The 20,648-nt window shown below is 38.4% G+C and overlaps 1 protein-coding gene across 6 annotated transcripts in view; it reads left to right on the top strand.

The window, feature by feature from the left end:
• LOC113995907 overlaps positions 1–20,648 on the top strand; it is a 286,496-nt gene that overhangs the window by 181,831 nt on the left and 84,017 nt on the right. For 5 of the 6 annotated variants that reach the window (XM_039380528.1, XM_039380530.1, XM_039380529.1 and 2 more), the window contains one exon: positions 10,279–10,327. In XM_039380528.1, the coding sequence (XP_039236462.1) occupies positions 10,279–10,327 (49 nt within the window). Of the gene's footprint in view, positions 1–3,025; positions 3,205–10,278; positions 10,328–20,648 lie in introns of those variants that run through there. The other variant, XM_039380532.1, reaches the window with a different exon arrangement.

The following is a 20,648-nucleotide window of genomic DNA, read 5'->3' as shown; positions in this document are numbered from 1 at the left end:
AAGTTTTCTCCATGAAGTAATGAAGCAGTTAGGTCTTTTTCTTCTTCTACAGATCTTCCATATTCGCACACTGGAATGCCAAAAAAAAAAATTCACTCGTGTATTCATTTACCTGTATTTGCTATGGGATGGAGATCTCAATGCTACTGAGTTTCTAAAAACACACCTGAAAGCTCCAATCTTAAATTTGATCAATATTGGCCAAAAATTTGAAGAGGTTTTAGTTGGCATAGATGCACACAGTGTAATCACATACACACTCAGCTCCCTAACCTCAAAATCAAGGGACAAAAAATGAATGTGTTATTTCTAACAGAGAACCCTTTTAAGAGCAACCGGAGATTTTATACAACAGGAAATGCAAATATGCTTAGCTGTACTAATGCTTCATTTATTAAATAATAAAGATTCTAAACAGTTTTGTAGAAGGAAAGAGATTTGTATTTGTCAGCAAAGCTCTACTAGTTACTGGTTCCAGTGTTTCTCTGTGTTTCTTAATGAATTGACCAAAGCTGACAAAAGATTGTTTAAAAGTGAAAGAAATGCCAGATACCACCTCCCTCTCCTGCAGCCACCCTGGAGCAATTATGACAAGAAGGAGAAGGTTGCATGAGTTTTCTGCTAGTTATCCTGTAATTGAACAAAAGCCTTTGTGTTCCACATTTAAGTGTATAGTCTTGTCTTTTTTTACAAGCGTGTTTAAAGTGTCTATCCACTATAGTTTATCTGCATCCTGATCTTGTCCTATCTTGGATAAGTTCCTTGCTGGCTTCACTGAGAACATCCTTCCCTTCCTGTCATCCTCAAATTTTGTTACTAAATTCTTTGCCTGTTGATTTGGCCATATTACCTTCTTTTCTGCCTCAAGGACCTGGCAAAGCTTCACTCCAGCCTGTGTTTTATTTCTTATCTTGTACTTCTGTTCTTTTCCAGCCATGCTAAGTTCAGTGTTGTTAATGTCTTTCTAGACCTAATGCTGCAGTATTGCCTTTCTTGCCTGGTGCAGCATGAGCTGTGAATTCACAGGACACACACTGTCCTTTTTGTGGAGCCACATTTTCTTTAAGGACCCTGCAAATTCATCTTGTGATAAATGTTCGTCTGTAGAGAGAGAGGAGAGGGACTGTAAAAACTGTTGGCTTTGCCCCACCAATCTGCTATTTTAAAATTTCAGATTTCTCAGGTGTAGGTGACTGCCATTCTTGTAGCTTCCTAACTTTGTGTAAAAGTAATTGCACATTCTTTCTTGGCGTTTCAGACATAATGCAGGTCTGCTCTTCCATTTCAATTCTCATGTTAGATAGGAACATTGACATTTGTTGTGCTAGCCATTACTCATTTCATTTGTAATCCTTATTCATTTTATGGCGGATTATTTAAGATCTTTTCCAGGATCTTTTCTTAAACTCTTAATGTACTTGAGGACCAGTGAGGGGGGCAGGTATTTAGTGAGATCTGAGCCTGTGCAATATGAATAACTTCCACTGGTTTCTGGTAGCGGGCTGTTGAACAACTCATGAAAATGTGTTGGTGCACAACAACCTAAGACAGAGCAACAGGCTCAGCTTTTATTGTATAGGGTTTTTTGTTTTATTTCAGTTTATTTTGTTTTACTTTTCTGTTTTGTTTTGGTGGTTTTTTTCCCCCGTCATCTTTGTTGAGTATACATATTGAATTTGAGATACCCAGCAGTGCTTACTGAAAGCATTCATATATCAGGAGCCAAACCTTCCACACGCTTTTATATTAAATAAAAAGGGTTGGTTTCATTCTCTGTACCTTTTGGTTTTAGGAGGGAGGATTCTGATTTTTTTACTGATCAAGGAAGTTACCATGACATGCAGTTTTTGGTACTAGCCAGCAATCCTCTGCGGCAGAGTGAGAGGAAATAAAGTTTTGGCTTAAGTACTGTGTCTGAGTTTAGGTGTAAATGCTGCAAAACTGTGGGTGCTGTGTTGGACTGTGCAGCATGCCCAGTGCTTGAGGCCCCCATTGGATTGTACCATGTGTATGTGCTTTGTTTCTCTTGCTGCAACTCTTCTTTGACTTTTTTTTGAATTAGAAAAGACGTGCCAACCTCCATGCCATACGCCTATTACTACTAGTGCTTATATATTTTTTCGCTCTCATATGCTTTCATATGTAAATTGGCTATCAAATTCCACCCTCGGTTTTAACCTGTAATAACTTCATTGCTTGCAGTGCAATTTGCACTGGTGTAATTTAGATCAGAATCTGGGTGCATATGTAAATGTGAGCATGTATGCACACATGTAATGCCTGCTTTCTTACATATATATATGTATTTATATACACACTTTCATTTTACAGTTAAAAATAAGTGAGAGGGAGAATCTGTTTATTATTTATATACTGAACAATATTAGAGCAACTAGCAAGAGGAAAATAAATCATTTGAAAGAGTAGATGGATTTTGGAGTCATGCATGCACGTGCACACCTTTACAATGTATTCTGGTTCTTGTCAGTCCCAAGCAGGAACTTTTCTCTTTCCCCTGACTTGCGAGCCTCAAATCTCATTTTTAGTTGACTTTGGGGAAAATGGAAGCAGAGATACTAAAAAAAAAAAAAAAAAGAAAAAGAAAAAGGAAGAAAGAGCCCCCCAAAACAGCAGCCGCCCCAGCCCCCTCTTCTGTACCACCGGTCCAAACGTGGAACATATTTTAGCAGAAGTGCCCCAGCTCTATCATATGTGCTGTGCAGAGTCATCATGGCCATGGTGCATAGCTGAGAGCCGGAAAGCAAACAGCTGCTGTAGCCTGATTTGAGTTAAAATAGTGTCAGTGTTTAGTCTGGCGCAGTGCTTCAGGAGAGATTGGCAGCTGGGTCAAACAAAGTCATTCCATTGGCTCCCTTCCCAGTAAGCTTCTGCTAGTATTTAGGTACTAGTGCAGCCTAGGCCCCTTTTCTCAGGGATAGCCTAACATCTGACCGCACCCTCTTTGCTTTTTAAAAAATGCCTTTTCACTCTTTAAGATAAATCCTCTATTATACAATCTGCCACTAATTGTGTGTTAAGACTGTTTTTCTCTCGAAAGCTGACGCATCCTGCTCTCAACGTGGTGTAGAAAGCAGGCTGTTACAGTGCTGGATTAATAAAAGGGGCCTTTATGGTTTGTGAAAGAATATCTCTGTGCTTAGGCAGGAAACTTTTTGATCCACAGAAAAGCCAGACGACATCTAGGTAAGGCTGTGTATCAAATCTGCTTTTATGGGAGAGTGGGGCAGCGAGCGATGTTAATTGCGATTGCTTCATGTTTGCATGCCCGTTTTGATAAGCTTTTTAGAAAGTTTAGGAAATAGCTGCTCCTGCGTCTTGAGCCCTTTCTCTCCTCCCTCCTCCTCACTCCTCCTATGCCTTTACTGCCTGCAAAAGCTTGTAATGATCTGCTTAGTTTTCGCTGAAATACGCGCGGGCGCCTCGCTTCTCTTTGGAGAGGGGTATCTTGCAGAGGCGTGCAGCAAAAAGTTCTGCTGTCAGACCCAAATGCTGTTAAAAGTGGAGTGGCTGGGGAGAATTTACAGGGAAAGCTTTCCACTGTTACAGACTGCCTGTGCAATAATTTAAAAGTAGTTGAAAACTGCTTTGAACTAACAAGGGTTTAATTACGGAAAAGTTTAACGTGGCGATGGAAGGAATATTAAGTAAGTTGTCTTTGTCTCATACTTTTTAATTTTAGTTGTTGCTTTAGCCTGTTGGGTCACATTTTTTGTCAGCGCTGAAGGCTGCCATGAATTGGTAATGAGGGCCCCTTTTGCACATGATTTTGGCACTTGGCCAAAATCAACTTCCCAAGGCAAGCTTTCTCTAAAAGAACCTGAAGCATTTTTTTTGTGATTAGGAATCATGTCTGAAAGCTGCCACAACCAGTTGTGTAGGCATGTCAAAATGACTTTATACAGTATATCTGAAGCATTCGGGGGGGAGGGTCTGTTTTTTCCTCGTGTACCAAATTGTTGCTATTATCATTCTAAATTTCCGCAGCTTACGCACCTCCAAAAACCAGGCTACAGAGAACTAAGGCATAATGAGGATCTTTGGTACCTTTGTATTTTTCAACATGCCAAAGCAGCACTAATTGTCACATTTAAGCAGGATACAGTATTAGGGGTTGCCTAAAACACTTGTGGACGTAAAGCAGATGAATCTTTAAACTTTTAATCTCAGTAAATTATGCTCAGTGAACAGTAAGTAATGATATTTTCGAGAAGTTTCTTTGTTTGAATTGTATGAGTGGAGCTTTTTGATATCTATTTAAAAAATACATGCCTGGATCAATCGGGGGGGGGGGGGGGGAAATTTGCAAGGAAAATCTTGGATGTGCCTTTGGATTTATCCCAATTCCTTGAAATCTGGGTATGGGTCTGATCTGCGAGACAAGCGAGCAGGAGCTGGGTAGTCCTTTGTTGTTAAAAAGGGGGAAAGGGAGTTAGTCTAAACATTAATAAGGAGCTGCAAAAGTTCACGTTTCAAGTGTGCTCGGAGTTTTGAAATTTGTGGAGATCATCAGTGCAATAAATGGGTGATTATTCCTCGCTCATATTATATAAACAAGTCTGGCACTGTAAGTGAATACGTTATTATTGTACATTAAACGTTTTGTGAATTTAATCTGTATTTAGCAAAGCAACCCAGCAATTGGAAATTAAGGACCTCCTATTACATGCTGTGTGTACTCTACCCCAGTGTCGTTTCCACGTGCGTTCAATGTAAAGACAAAGTGCATTGGGCAGCAATTTTGTTTTGTGTTTTTGTTTTACATTTCTGCACTTGTGGCTGTGGCCGAGGAGCTGCTCCTTCCTTCCTATATGTGTTGTTTATTTATAAGCAACACCACACTTCGGCAGCAATATCGATATGGAACAGCCTTTTGGCACCTTTCCCTGCCCCCTGCCCCCCCCCAGCCTTGATCCCTTTTGCGGTAGTTCCTGCTGTTAAAATGGGCTTTACAGGTATTGTCTTTCTTCTGTTAAACCATACATTTTCTGTAAGGTGTTTGTGTGTGTGTGTACGTGTGTGTGTGTGTTGCCTTTATTACATAGTGCAAGACACTGCTAGATTGGGAAAAAACTCGAGCTTTATAGACTCTTCAGTATCTGTACTTTCATGTAACTTGTCTGGGAGAGTTTGTTCATTGTTACGTTGCAGGAGACTGAATTACAGTACTTGAAATTCTCCTATGAGTTTAACTATAACACGTATTTACAATGAAAGAAAGCAGATGAAATTAACATGTTGGAAAAAATAGATGGAGAGCATTAGTAAAATAAAACCCATAGAAGTTAATTGCATTTTTCTGGGGGTTTTGAAAAGTTTTTACAACAGGGGAAAAATACGTCACAGTTGAATCCTATTTTAATGTAAAGCATTGCCAGAAAATGACCATACTGGGTGAAAAAGTAAATGTGATAGTAGAGGTTTTGCAAATTGTTATAGAATTTATTTGCTGATGCGTGGAAGTAATTTCTCCCGAGTTACTGAATTAAGTACAGTTAATTTAAAATATGCACATACCCACCTTGTTACTGCAAAACTAATTTTAAAATGTCTTACAGTGATATTCCTGGTTTTGCCTACAAGGTTTTACTGTGGAATAATGAACACATGCAAGTGTACTACTTCTAGAGGTTTTAATTTCTGTTTTAGTTGTGTACATTTCTGTTTTAGTTGTGTTATAAATCACAGCAAGTTATGGTCCAAAAACTTTGTGAGCAGTTTTTAAATCCAGAGTCAAATTTTATCTCATAACATTTCTGAAGTGTAAAATCTAATCTACAAAGTAACAGAGAGTTTTGCATAAAAACTTAAAATATCATAAATTTGGCTTTTGAATGCAGGCACCAAATTAACATTTTCTTTCATCAAATCTATTGTCTGTATGAACATATGAAGAAGTTATGTTTCCATGAGATAAATCAACATTCTGTACTCACAAGTTTAAAATTTAAAATTTATAGATACTGTATTCTGTTTCTAAATCCCAAACCAGTAGATTAATGGTTCTTCTTTATAGTTAGGTTGATAAATAACTGTTTTGTTACTTTTCCTGAGACTAAAGGAAATAGGTGAAGAATATTAAGTATTCTCCTTTGTGCCATTTTAATTTTTAACAGCCCTCAGGAATAACATGTCTCTAATCTTCCTACTTGGAGGGCTTTATGTTTTCTATTTGTTTGCAAACATATCATGAAAGAGTGCAATTATAAAGCTTAACTTTGTTGTAATTTTGTATCTTAGATTTTGCTCCATGGAACTGTTGAGCTCTCAGTTACCCATTTCAGTGCACTAAACCAATTTATTCTCCATTCAAAATACAAATTATTGCTTTTTAGTTGGCATTTTTACTGACTATTAAACATTAATATTTCATATATTATTGGTGCAGTGTAAGTGGTACCTATTGTTATGTATTTGAATAAAAGGTACAAATGTATTTACAAAATTCTTTCACTTATGTGAAAAGAAAAAGAACCCTAAACATTGTAGAATGCTTTCAGTTTATCAAGAAAACATTGATCTTATAAAAACAGCTTTATTCTTTGGTAGATTCTGTTGCATGTTTTAGAACTTTAGAAATTAAACGGGGTTGTTTTGTTTTGTCTTGTGGATTTGTTGGGGCTTTTTTAGCAAGGTTTTCATTCATATAAACTAAGCACTTTGTTCTATATGTTCTAAATTCCATCAATGAGATAAATAAATTGCTGCATTGGATGAAACATAATTATTGAATTTTGGCAGAACTTCAGTGAACTCTGCCATGAAAGATTGATGTGCACAGTGCGCCCTTAGATTCTAAAGTAACAGAGTAAGATAAGGGGAGTGCATTACAGGCTCCAACCTTTGTGGTTTGGAGAAAATAGAAAACCATAGGCAAATGTTAACTTTCGGTATAAACTGCTAATGATAATGTTTTGTCATCTGGTTGATAAAAACTACAGGAGGAGACACAGAAATCCAATTTAACACAAATTCTCTCCACTTCTTTCCTGCTCTGCTTCCCATTTTTCAGTATTAGAATAGCCACAGTTGCCGTGTATTCTTACGGAAAGGAGAACATAGCAGGCAGGCTACTTGCAGTATCCAGCCATGTAATGTGCAAATGGAATCCCTCCATATCAGCACGTTGGATGTGGGTTTTCACTGCAGTTACGATTTTGGTTTGTGATTATGCTGCATTGATCTCAGAATACATGTAAAATTGTACTGGCTGGATGAAAGCTACATGTAGTCATAGTAGTGTTTGTTATTATTCCCCTCTCTCTTCTTTCTCTACCAAACCTTGATTGCTTAAAACATTTGCTTCAATTGGCAAATTGTGGTTATAATCACAAAATCTCATTCCTTCTGGCTTTTAAATAATTGCCGTGCCCAAATAATGTTTTTAATTGAGAACAAAGATGCATTGTCCTGCCAGTCAAGCTCCCTTGGCAGGACCAATAGGATTGCAAAGACTTTTTAGTATTTTCAATCAGTTTGCTATAGGAGGGAACGGAGACGACATTAACCCTGCTCTGGGGAGAGCAGCTGCCGCCTTGGCGGTGGTACCCTGCTCCCGGGAGCAATCCCTCTGCCTGCTTGGCTTCCCCAGCACCCTGCACCTCAGCCCGTGTGTTTTCCCTTCTGCAGATATGTGCAGCCCCAAGCACCAGCCCTGAGCCCGGAGCTGGTTTCCAGTGGGCTCAGGGACGGCGGCACAACGGGCAGGCTCTGGTGCGGCTGCAGGCGTGCGGTCTGCCTGACTGGATGGTCCTGGGGGCACGGCTCAGTGCACCCAAAATGCCTGGAATCAGAGGCAGTTAGGCGGGGAGGATGCACCCATGGTGGGGTTTTTTTTTCCTCTGTTTGTCAACTCCTTGCTTCCAGACCGTTAACCTGCTGCTAAGGCCAAGTGCGTTCAGCTCAGTGTTTTAAAATGGCAGGTGTCCAGAATCTTGGATATATTTCATGACTTCAAAGACATTTCTGCTGTCCTTCCCAGTCACATACTTAAGCTCATGATGACAGCGTTAGGAGTGGGATAGTTAGAGAGGTATAAGGGCAAGGGACTGATCTGGTGCCCATTGCAGTCAGCAGAGAGAATCCCCCTGACTAACATCTCTTTGGATCCCACACCCTGTGACCTGGCTGCTCCGGGCTGCCAAAAGCTGCCTCTTCCCCCTTAGATCCCAATGACACCAGCATGACTAGCATTGCCATCTTCTCAAGCAGCTTTGTTGTCTTCATTGGAAGTCCTCAAAGAAGAAGGTTTACTGAGTAAAAGGCTTGAATGTACCTTCCTTGTATTCTAAATAAAAAGACAACTGAGCGCTTATTTTACCCATTTGCAGTCCTTTCTCTTGTCCTTCTCCCCTTCTAGAAATTACTCTAGAAATTACTCTGATCTTGATTATCAATTTGTGTCACCATTGCAAGCAGAGGTTCAGTGTGGGCAGCTACCTGTCTTCCATTGTATCCCTGTTAAAATGCTGCATTAGATATATGTCCAATATGAAATGAATATACATTCTAGGTCTATTGTTTTGATAATTAGACACCAAATTCTTTCAATAAGGTTGATTTCATCTTCAAACAAAAAAAGGATATTTTTCTCTTTTGTAGAGTACCGTAGAGTGCTTCAGTCTTTGTTTGACCCATAGGTGTATTTGGTTGGAAAACCTTTAACAAGTTATATTCGAAGTGTGTCTGTATTTTGAAGTAGACAATAATCATTTTTATTTTAAGTAATTCACAAAAATGAACGTTTTTATTAGCAATGTAAAATTGTATCCACAGATAATAAAAGAATAGAAGTAGGAATATTTGCCTTGTTTGCATGGATAATAAATATATTTGCAGTGTGAAATCAGGTTATGTTTTTACAGCAGGGGGGTTATGAACTGTTGAAATACTCAATCTTAAAATATTATGAATATTTTTGCGAAGTATGACCCAGTGAACACTCCCTACGTAATTTTAATGCATAGTAGATGGGTGAATGTTTAAATGCCTACCAGGTTTCACATGTGAGGCTATGAGGTAACCAAAAAAAAAAAGGTGCATTAAAGCAAAGCTTGCTGTTCCCCCTCTGCTGACCTGGAGAGTCCTGCCTGCCGCAGAAGCAGCTCTCTGGGGTGGTGTGAGGCAGGGGCACAGGGACACTTCTGCGCCTCGGTGCAGCTGCGCGTAACAGAGCGGGCAGAGCGATAGGAGGGCAGGAGAGAAGCCAAGGTACTTGTGACTGTACAGATCAGTTGTTGTTCTGCCTGGCAGAGAGGGAGCACAGCGGCTGTTTTGGGATCCCGGACTGAGGTCTGCTTTGAGGCTTCCCCAGAGCGGGGTGAGTTTCTTTCAGCTGCAATCCCAGAGCCCTTGGCAGCGTGTGGTGCAGTTACATGGGCAGAGCACTGGGAGAGGGCTCAGTCCTGTGAAGGATCCTCTGTGGCTTCATGAGTTACCACAGAATGTGAGTCCTGGGTTATAGATGGAAAGTAGCAGACAGGTGAATGTTGGTTCTTAGATGTGTAACAATGTGGAGGCCTTTCTTTCAAGCATAGTAACGGACAAGCAGATTAAGTTATACTAAAGTGATTATTTGGGGTTTTTAAAGTTCCCTGTACATTATGCAGGTCAGCATAGCAAATTGTCTTAAAACACAGTCTGCAAAATTTTGGGCTTTACGTCTTACAAATTTGTACATCCCATGTCCACTTATGATCAGTCTGTCCCTGGGCATGCCACGTCTCCCAGTGCCTGAGAGTTGCAAATGTTTGACCTTTCCCTTCCACTGGGACATACAACATTTTGCATGTCAACATTACAGCCTTCCAAAATATAGGAAGAGTGTTGTGAAGAAGAAAAGAGTTTCGCAAACATCTGAAAGTTGTTTTTTTAATTGTCAGAAATGAGGAACAGTGATGTAAAAAGTCTGTTATGTTTGGGTGGGGCAACGGGGAGTAGGGGAGGAAGGTTTAAGTTTAGAAAACCCAACGTAGTTGTGTAACTCACAATGTTTGCAACCTATGAAAATATTGATGATGGAATCGAAATAGGGTCAGGCTGGCAGATCACATTTGAAATTTGTAGTCTCAGAACATGGCTGAAGCAGCAGAGTATTTGGCTAAAATACTGCTGGATTAATAGTAGGAAAGACACAAATACTGGAAAGGAATTCCAAAATGCTTACAAGGTATCTCGTTTGGGGGCATACATGAGTTTACTAAATTCCAATTCCCAGACTGGTAATAATGATTGTTAATGTATATCTTTTATGACTTTCAGAGCAAGAGGAGCCAACTTTAGGAGAAGGCATATTGTGATACCCTCACTGGTAAGTACCCTAACTGCAATCAAGTTTATTACATTTTTGTAGAGTAGAGGCCTTTTCAAGACCACACTTGATGCAGCTTAGTCACACAACAGCTTCAGATGCCGTTCTGGAACAATAGGGTAGTAATGTGATATAGTCTATAATGAAAATCAGTGTAAAGCACAGGTGGTTGCTGGTATTTGTGTGGTCAGATATAAAACCTTCACTATGGGTACAAGCTACTGCTTTCCCACTTGAGGAAAGTATAATTAAAAGTGGTTTCCAGATGTGCTGGCACACATCTGCCCTTAAAAGTGAACTTTGCAAATGCACACTGAACTGTGTTGCATTCATCATTATAAAGCTGTTGATGGTTTTTCAGGTAATAAAAAGGTTGAAAGCATCAACACCCCCACTGTAAAACTGAGGTGTCTGTAGACAACAGACAGTAGCGTTTTATGTTCACATTATGTTCTTGGGATTTTCTATGAGTAGTTCAGAGCTGAACTCTGGCAAATATGCAAAATCTATCTGGAAAAAAATTAGCATTTAATTTCATGAAAACACGAGAGGTGATCCCTTGCTAGTGATTTCATTTTTTACTGGGAAGAGGTAGCAAATTTCGGTGCTTTTGTTTGTTTGTTTTCAGTACAGTGAAATAAATGATACCATAAAACATTAGATTTCAGTTTCTTTAACCAAATTTTCAAGATGTTTAAATAGTCAGAAAACAAGAAATATATAATGTGCTGAAAATTGACCTTTAATTTTTCTTCACATAAAAAGCAGAAGAAACTCTACTCGTAGGGTTATATGATGCATCCTTAGTTGAACTATGTGAAAGAAAATAAATCAGAACAAAATTCAGAAAAGGTACTAGGTTTTAAAATATTTTTGAGAAGAGATTACAGATCTTTTGATTTAACTAAATAAACAAAATATTTGTCCTAATATCCACTTGACTTTGTTAAGTGGAAATGTTGTCATTAAAATAAAATCCCAGTTTCAGAAGAAAGTTTTTGCAGTTCCAGAAGCTTTAGTTACTGCTGCTGCTTTCAACAGCACAAGGGAAGAATGTTGTGGCTGCCATCTTCTTACTGACTTTTCTTCTAGCACGGCACCAATTACTGATACCTATGTCTTCGAGTTCGTTTTGAAAAAAAATGAGGGCTGGGACCTACTAGCCCGAGAGTCTCAGACTAGTGACCAGGCTGCTAAATACTATGAGAAGATTTTTTAGGATACTGTTAGGATACTGTGTGTAATAGTGCCTGACCTTTGCATATATTTCCTTTACTTACTTCAGCAGATGTGACTTGTAGGATTCTTTGTCAAGTGAGAGTCCAATGCTAAGCATTTTATTTTAGGGAAATACTAACACTGAGAAAATCAAAATTTTTTGGGATGTCCAATGTAGTTGGACTCTTTTGTGTAGGAGTTGCATCTGCTCTGTGCCTGGAGCATCTTGATGATACAAAGAAATGGATAATAATCAATAAGAAGGATATTAATAACTTCATAATGAAAATCTTGATTTCAGCAACATTGGCTGCTAGTACAGCTGACTTTTTTTTAAAATTTCCCTTATGTTGTAATAGCTATTCTATATTATAAATGTTCTATCTTGACATAAAGACTTCAAATTTGTGCTTCCAGTGACTGTTTTACAAGGATGTATTTACTAACACATGCACATACATTTAATATTAATCACATTTAAATCACTGTTTGCCCAGGAGGTAGGATTTTAGCACCGAACTATTATAAGCGTGGGTATTTCTCTAGCAAAATGTCATTTGACATCAAACTTAGAAATGACTACAAAAATACAGACATTCGGATGTGAAAATGTGCAAAATGAACACTACCTAGACACTTAACTCGCAGTTTGATTGCAATTAAGACTTGTTAGTGGTCACTCCCCTGAACTGGCTACTCACATCAGAGACCAGCCCTGGCCAGCCCCACAACCTTGCTCGCAGTTTATACAAAACCATTTTGTGCAAAGGGTCAGTTCCCACAGTAGGTCAAATGGGTTAAACAAAGTAAGTAGCTTGCTGAAAAGAAAGAGACTATTTAAATATTAGGGAGTTGCATCCTTGGTAACTGCAGAATTTTGTGTGCTTGTTAATTAAACATATTCTTATTAGTTGAAAACTAAAATGCTGACCTGACTGGGGGAGATGTCAAAAAGCTCTTTGGGGCTGTGCAACAAGGGACATGAAGAAGGCAAAGATCTTTCCTTGACCGATAGATGCAGAAGACAACCCACCAAGCATGTGTCTCCCCCTGAGTGCAGCAAACTCATCCAGTCTACTTCAAACATATGAGGCAATACCCTCCTGTGGTATAAACTTCTACCAAACATTGAGTACAGGTTTATAAGCCAGTGGGTTGATGACTGTGAGTGGAGAAACTGTTACATATTGCTCCTGTTTATTGCCAGTTTTGCAAGGACTTCCTCTTGTGAACATCTATGTCCTTGGTTTTGGGAGTGTTCCAGATTCAACAAGTACAATGCTCCCTGTTTCACAGAGAAAAAAAAAGCTAAAAATGCCTGTCTGATGCTGCATTTTATCTCTAGAACAATTTGCTTTTTTGTCTTGGGCTTTTGGGTCGTTGATTTAATACTTTCTTGTAAATCAGAATCATTACCAGCATTTCTTATGTCTCCCAGATACCTATTCTTCACCTTGAATTAAAGACTTCTGGCTGTGGCTTCGCAATTAGTTGCTATAAGAATATAGTTTATAATGTTAGAAATCATTGACTAAGGCCTTGGGAAGAGTAAGCTACTGAAAAAGGAGAACTCTTTAATATTAAGACTATTTTTTAAAATGTATATCCCTAATGATGAAAGAATTCAGGGGTAAAAAAAAGATAGATTCAAAATATTACTAAAAATATTCTTCAGATATTTTAATGAAATGACTTTGCAGAACACGAAGATGGAAATAATTATCATGTGTGTAAAGAATTTAAAAAAAAAAAGATAAAATACATTTTATTTTATAAATAAAGGTTGGGGTAAGGTGAATCAGATCAAGTGAAATATATCAGTATGTTTGAAATATTTCATTTTGATTTGTTTTTCTACATATCTGTATTAGTCTTTAGGGAAAGAAACCCAAAAGGATAGTTTTGAACTTCAAACCGGAACTTTTTCACCTTGAAAATATCTAAATAGAATATTTGAGCAATTTTAAAACTCTCTCTGCCTTTTTAAATGACAAATGAATTGGCACATTTCCTTGCAAGTAACTTTGTTTTTAATGAACTGGTCTTTTTTTTTTGAGGCAAATATGTCTCAAATATTTCCTACTAACTATATCATGTGACAAACATATATTTTGCACTCCTTTAATCATTGTGCTTGTGGTTTTGTAAAATGTGGAACATTAACAAATTATCAATTTAAGCTGTGAGTTTTCACATTCATTCTTTGAGAGAATGAAGTAGGTGATAGCACAAATATATGGAAAATCTAGTTTGAAGGTTTTGGCTGTGGATAAGCCTCATATACTCATGTAAATAAGTAAAAACCCATCAAAAAGTGTGTGCTTAGTGATTTACTCAAGGCCAGTATGTGTTGCAGCATTATAAATATATTACTTGAGACCTGCACACATGTCATTACACTACAAATAATCTTGAATACAACCATGCAGAAATTGCTGCCCTGAACTTTCATCTCCTCTGAGTTTTTCCCCAGCAGCTGGGAAACCTGTGCAGGACATGTCTGTAGCCAAAGCAGCATGACTAGCTGCTTTGAGCAAGCAAGACAGAGTCATTGGGAAACCAAAGGTGGCCTCCAAGGAGTCTCCATATCCCACTGTCCAGCTGTGTGACTCTGGTTCACTTGCCTTCTCCCAGCATCAACCTTCCATTTAACTGGGCTGAAATCCCTTGGTATTTTCCTGTTTCCTAATGTCATCCTGTTGAAATGTTTCAGTGATGTTTAAGGAAGGCTTAAAGGCACAGCTCTTAATAGGGTTGTCATTCAAACTGATTATACCCTTGCTTTTTAAGATTCTTATGAAGGAATATCTGCTTGCAGCAAGACATGTGAGCACTGTGCCTTCTATTCTTGTACAGGGTCATCAGTTGTGGCACTAACACTGAAGACAAATGTATCCTGTCCTCACCTGTCTTGCATGACCGTTTCTATTGTTTGCTAATCAAGTGCTTCAGAGCTGAGATTGTTTCTGATCCATGCTCATTCAACTACTAGAGGTTCAAAAGAGCAAATACGTTCTAAATATTATCTTAATTTTTCTGTGATGCAACACGGTTAGAACTGGCTTCCAAGTTCAGATGATTAAAGGGACATTGGAAATCTCTGAGAGGAGAGCTTTAGTTATTTAGAAACAGAACATGAGTTTCTCTGTCGGTAGTTCAGTTAAAATGTATACCTGTGCAGAGAGTGCAGTTGCTGTTGACAGACACTCCCTGCTTAGCTGTGGCTGTGCTGGTAGTCGGGAGTGTGATATCCCATTTTGGGCACTGTACAGCAAGAAGGAGGTAGAGTATAGTGATGATAATCAGAGATCTTGAAGGTCTAATTTACAAGGAATGTTGAATGGAGTAACTAGCCAAGTATCTTAGGAAGGACAAGAATAACTGGTGCTGCTTTGTGGAAACGTGGTGGACTAGAGGATCCCTTGTGTTCAGTCTGTCTTTCCATCCTCTCCATGATTCCCCACATTGTCCTGTTACTTCACCTCAGCCCACCCCAACAGACACAGTTTTCTAACGTTTCAGAAGGAATTTATGCACAGTGATTCTTGTTGTTAAACTCGTAAAGAGTTGGTCAGAAAAAAAATTTTCTTTCATTACGATAACTTCTCATGTCTGGCAAACTGATTTGTATGACGAGACCTACTTTAGTGGGTGGCATTTGGTAAAAAAAGTCTCTTCAGCCTTTATCATTGCTCCTATTTTGAATTGTATTTCCTAGTGCGTTGTCTGAATACCTGCACTGCTTTCTGAAATAACAAGAAACAACCTTCCTGGAGCTCTTGGTCCAGGAGCATGCTCCATTTTTCTCCATCCTTTGTTTCCACAGGTATCTGGAGTGTACTGCTGAGAATGCAGGGGGAAAGTCCCACTTCAGAAAAGCTTAAATAAAGGGGAGTGCTTACTATTAAATTGTGGATAGATGAAAAAAAAAAAAAAAAAGAAAAGACAACTCAAAACCCGAAAACCAAAACCCAAACAAGTTACAAGTAATTTCAGCTTCAGCATGGCAGCTTCCTAAATGGCTAAGGAAGTGCCTATGGGAAGATCCTGTACTTACAGAATAGCTGAAGATAAATTGGAATTTGAAACATTGTGGTAATTTTGTTTGGATTTTACTTTAGCCTTTTCTTACCACTAAATGAAGCAGACATGTGCAATGCTGAGAATGTGTGTCTAATGCTAAACAAATCCTTTTGTACATAAAAGATGAGTACATGGAGTCTGTGTTTTACCAATGGATTCAGTAACATACTGTGAATAAGCTTTGAGAACAGGCAAATGACAAACCCTTGATAAAAAATGGTAAGCTGCAAAGTTGTCTTGTGTTACTTAAAGCTGCAATGGGCTACCATATCTTCTTTAAAATACAGTGGATATGGGGCACTGAGAAATGCATCAAAAAACATCAAAGTTACATAGGTAAATAGGTAATTTTTTGTCAAGAGTGTTAGAAGTGATGTTCAGATTTTCTCTTTTGATGTGAACTGGGGAGTTTGTAGGGTGGAATATGTCTCATAACATGGTGAATAACACCTGTTTCTCCTAAGCAACCAGGTATCTTACTCATTAAGTCCTGACTGTTTGCCTCTGTGCTCTACAAAGCAAATTTACAGTCCTTGTCTGCCAGGAAACTCTCCAACTGGAAAGCAAACATAGGATGAGGACAAAATACACCCGCACATCCAAACCGAGTCTGTTAGAGCAAGTAGAAAACATCAACAAAAATAGATGGAGTAGGGGAGCAGAAGGTGCATTGGAGATGTTTGTTGTGTTGGAAGAAAATGAAGAAAATTCCAGTTTGTGGTGTTTTGAATAATAAGTGAAAAAAAAAAAAAGAAACCCCAACTCTATGAAGCACAGGAAAGAAGGTGCTAAGGTAAAACAAGAATATAATTCGTGGTGGTCTGAAAATATCGCAAGAATGTGGGCAAGGCAGCAAGGCAAGGATTCTAGAAAGTAAATTTAGGTAGAAGCAGGTTTGCATATTATTTCCAAAAATAGTAAGAACTGTGAGGTTGCTGAGTAGAAGTTGTGCATAAAAATCTACGTGTGCACTGAAAACTAGTGCTTTCAAAGGCAAATGAAACTCTTTGCAGTTAAAGACACATGTAGGTAACATTAGAAGGTGACCAACTGATCATCGTGGTTCCCAGTTCATAGCTGGAGTTAAGTTTGGTAAAATTCATCTCGATTCAAATTTAAAGTAGTACCACAGTATGTCAAGAAGAATCTAGGAAAAGAGGTTTTCTAGTCAGTGCCTACTGAATTTTAAGTAGTGTAATCCGCTTGAGTAGTGTGGACTTTGAAAATTTTTCTTTTTATCTTCTCAGGTAAAAAATTTTCTATCCCTTGGGTTTCATTAAAAAAAAGAAAACAAAGAAGGAAAAAAATCATTGCATGCATTAGAATTTTCACGTACAAACTTCTTTCTGCAGTATTTTAAGTTGTAGAGGAGAGAGGAGTTACCTGTTTCCTTCCATAAACTGTTTGATTCCTCAGAGTTTTTCCAACATTTCACTGCTGAATTTAAGACAGGGTTTTTTTTTGGATGTTTTGGACAACAAATTTGATGTTGTCAGCACCATGATCTTTTCTAGTGTGTGACTGGTCTGCTGAGGTGCTGAGAACTTCTATTTGAACACCTCAAAGATGACAAATGAGGTCAAAATAATGATAGGGCCAATGTAGGAATGAGGCAGTATCTGGTCTTTTTGCTGCCCTTCCGTGGTGGGCTTGTGTTTCACTCAAAGTATTATTCATCTTTTGAGCACAAAACAACTGATTTATTTTTTTTCATAGCAAACTTTTATTTTTATATTCCTTTTAAAAATTAAGAAACTGTTGAGAATTGTTATTGCAAAAAAAAAAAAAAAAATCCTACGGAGGATTAGTATCAAAGGAATCAGAACTTAGAAATCTGAGCTTGCAGTGGGAATTGAAGGAAACTCCACAAGAGTATCTCTGCTATAGATGTCAGACAGGATGAGATTGTAGAAATCCAGGAGCAGAAAAGGAAACAAATAGGCATCTGTTGTGACCTGAAGTTATGAAAAAGGGAGGAGGAAGGGACACCACAAGGAGGTGGATAATCCTGGATAAGATTTCAAAGTTTTCAGAGCACACCCAAAATCAAATGTCTGTGGTCCCTGACATTTTGCCTGTTATAAACCAGCGCAACATTCCATCTCAGAAGAGTATGTTGAAAAATCTGTCTTAAACTGAAATAATTTGTTAGAGTGTGTTCCTGAGTAATGAACCAGTAAGCAGTGAGGAATCTATGACACAGTCTAGAAAGTGATTATGGCAGCATGGGAGACTGATGATGTACAGCCCTCAGACCAGAACAACTGGTGAATGAAATTAGAAGAGAGACTGCTGCTCTACTCCATCTGTGAGGTGGCATTTCTGGAAAACAATATAATACAAGATTTTTGGTGCTAAGAACCCCAAATATGCTTCTTCTGCCCCGCCTCCCCAAAAACTCAAGTTAAACATCAGTATTGCTTTCACAGGTACAATTTTTAAAATCTCCTGGGGTGAATCATGCATCATCTCAAAGAACATCCTTCCAGCCAGACCAAAGTCACTTTCTACCTTGTGCCTCATTGCCCATGTTGTGTGTAACTGAGAACAGGAAATCAGCTTTCAATGGGAATTATAGGAAATACTTGAAAAAATATTTACAAAACAGAAGGGGAGGCATCAGGCCCATTATCCCAGAATTACAGTACTAATTCAGCAGTTTTCTGTTTATTTTCTACTTATGCACATTCATTTCTGTTTTTCTTCTTGATAACTATACGTACCCAAAGTCTCACAGTTAAAATAAGAAAACAAACTCTGAAATTTTTGTTCTGTTGATTCTGTAACAACTGTTCTCTTCTCAGCAGTTTAATGTGATATCACAATAGTTAGCAAAATGGGCTATATAAGATTGTGTGCACCATGCCCTGGTGGAAAACACACCAGAGTAAAGTCAAAAGGGTTTATTTCCAATGCGTTACTTGGGAAGTTAGGTAGGAATAGTGATCTTTTTATACGTATGTGTTTCCCTTTATTTGGGTTCACTGGCAGTCAAACACTTCAGTCTTTACCTCTGAGAGCACAAAAGTGGTGTCAAAGTGACTTTCGCCACCTTATTAACAGCAGGCAAGCAGAAATCCTAATTGACTTGCAGATAGAATTCAGTCTGAAATTAAGAAGTCAGTCTTGAAATAAAAGTTTTCTGTGTATGGTTCCCATATCTTTTTCATTAGACTTTTTTCAGTTTTCCTCTGTCATTTAGTAGTTTAGCTGCTGTACTCTCTTTTATGTTTTTACTTAGAGCTCTTTCTCCAAAAGGACCGTGCACTTAAAATTCAGCAATATAGGCCCATCACACTAGAAATCTGTTGAGGTATCACACCTGGGTTACTTCCATTGGCCACATCTTCATTTTGAAAACCAATCAGGAAGTTGTTTTTTTGGATTTTGAAACTCTCTGGTGCTCACTGTAATACCACTTTGAGGCATCTCAGTTTTGCCCCAGAGTCGCTTCTACTTTCATCTTAGTCAGTTCTGCTCTACCCCTTCCTGTTGCTCATTCCCAGTGGTGCTCCTGCCTCTTTTTCCTTCTTGGAAACAGAGGGTAACCTTTGCATCACCCATTCACTGGGCACTTCTCTGTTTACTGATCTTTGATTGTTGCTTTTGCAAAGCTTTTGCTAATACTGGTTTTGAGGCATAGCTTTGGGTTTTTTTGTTTAAAAAAAAAAAAAGAAGTGACATCCTGTCATAAGGTTCTTTTGCTCAATTAAGTTATTTGAAGTTCATATTTATGCAGGTAATTAAATGAGATCCTTGTCAGTTTTTCTTACAGTGCAGTGCTTTAGCTCAGCTGGGTCTGCCTTTACCCATGTAGCACAGTATTTTCTAACAGTTTGAGTTAATTCCTTACTTGTATAGTTCAGTTATAGCTTTTGAAGAATTTCCTGCAGTTTCTAGGATTAAAAGTCTACTTACTGTGCCCTCAGTGGAGGCAGACAGAAGTTAATAATCACTCATTAGAATCCTTTATTTTATAGTATGCTACTTGGGCACCCGTTCTTGAAGAGTTTGTGGAATATTTCCACAATCTGATGTTAAAAGACAGCTCAGAAAAAGAGGCAATTGGAATTTCCCTTTGGAAGAGCCCCTCTCTGTCCATTGATGGGTGTGGAAATGTGCCTTCTTAAATGAGGTAAGTTAGGTACCGGAAGCTGAGCTACAGAAAAATTATCACCCTTTGTTTTGAGCTCTTGTAATGTGCGTTATTAAGCTTGAGGAAAATTAAAGGAGGATTCTCGTAATTGGCCTGCAGCAAATTTCAAAATTCCCACCTCTCTCTCTTCTCCAAGAGTTGAAGTGTTGCGTAGTCTTCTCATGCTTTGAAATTTGCCTTGCTTTTTAATTGTGGAGGGTGCTGCGTGACTCCAAACAATGATCCTTCTCTTGTATTTTACACTGGAAGGAACAAGTTCTGTGTCACAGAGAACATACTGCCTGATGATATTTGCTGAAAGTTTGTACATTGCAAAATTCTCATTTATGTATTTCGACACATATTTTAGTCAGTTTTATTCCTGGAGACCAACTCTGAAGTCATTACAGCTTTTATTATAATCTAAGAAAATGTCAATATTGCATCTGAAAGATGACTATAAATATAGAAGTTGGCTTGTTCCTTTCCACATACAGTACTCATCATAAGGATGCAAAACCTGCCATTTATGTGTATTTCAAAAAATAAGCCAAGCACATAAAATGAGAGTTGAAAAGGAGATTGTACTGAAAGGATTGCCCTTTGCTCTTCACACAGTACTTAGAGTTCATTCCTGTTTTTTTCTGCTCGTTATGAATACACAAATGGCATCCTGCAAAACCTGCTGTAATGCATTTCTCTAAATGCCAGTCAGATAATATATATCCTCCTACATATCAGAGAATAGGACTGGATGTGAAAAGCAGACATGGTCTGAAATGCCCTTGAATAGTTGAGGAATGGCATTGCACAGCAAGTTGGCCACACCAGAACTGTGAGCACAGGTATTTTCAGGATCTTTAGGCAGCATCTCTCTCTGCGCAA

The sequence above is a fragment of the Pipra filicauda genome, unplaced genomic scaffold (assembly GCF_003945595.2).
Source record: "Pipra filicauda isolate LSUMZ 115617 unplaced genomic scaffold, ASM394559v2 scaffold197_size1571708_pilon, whole genome shotgun sequence".
NCBI lineage: Eukaryota > Metazoa > Chordata > Aves > Passeriformes > Pipridae > Pipra > Pipra filicauda.
Note: the sequence above shows the minus strand (reverse complement) of the source record. Positions and strands in the feature narration are given on the sequence as shown.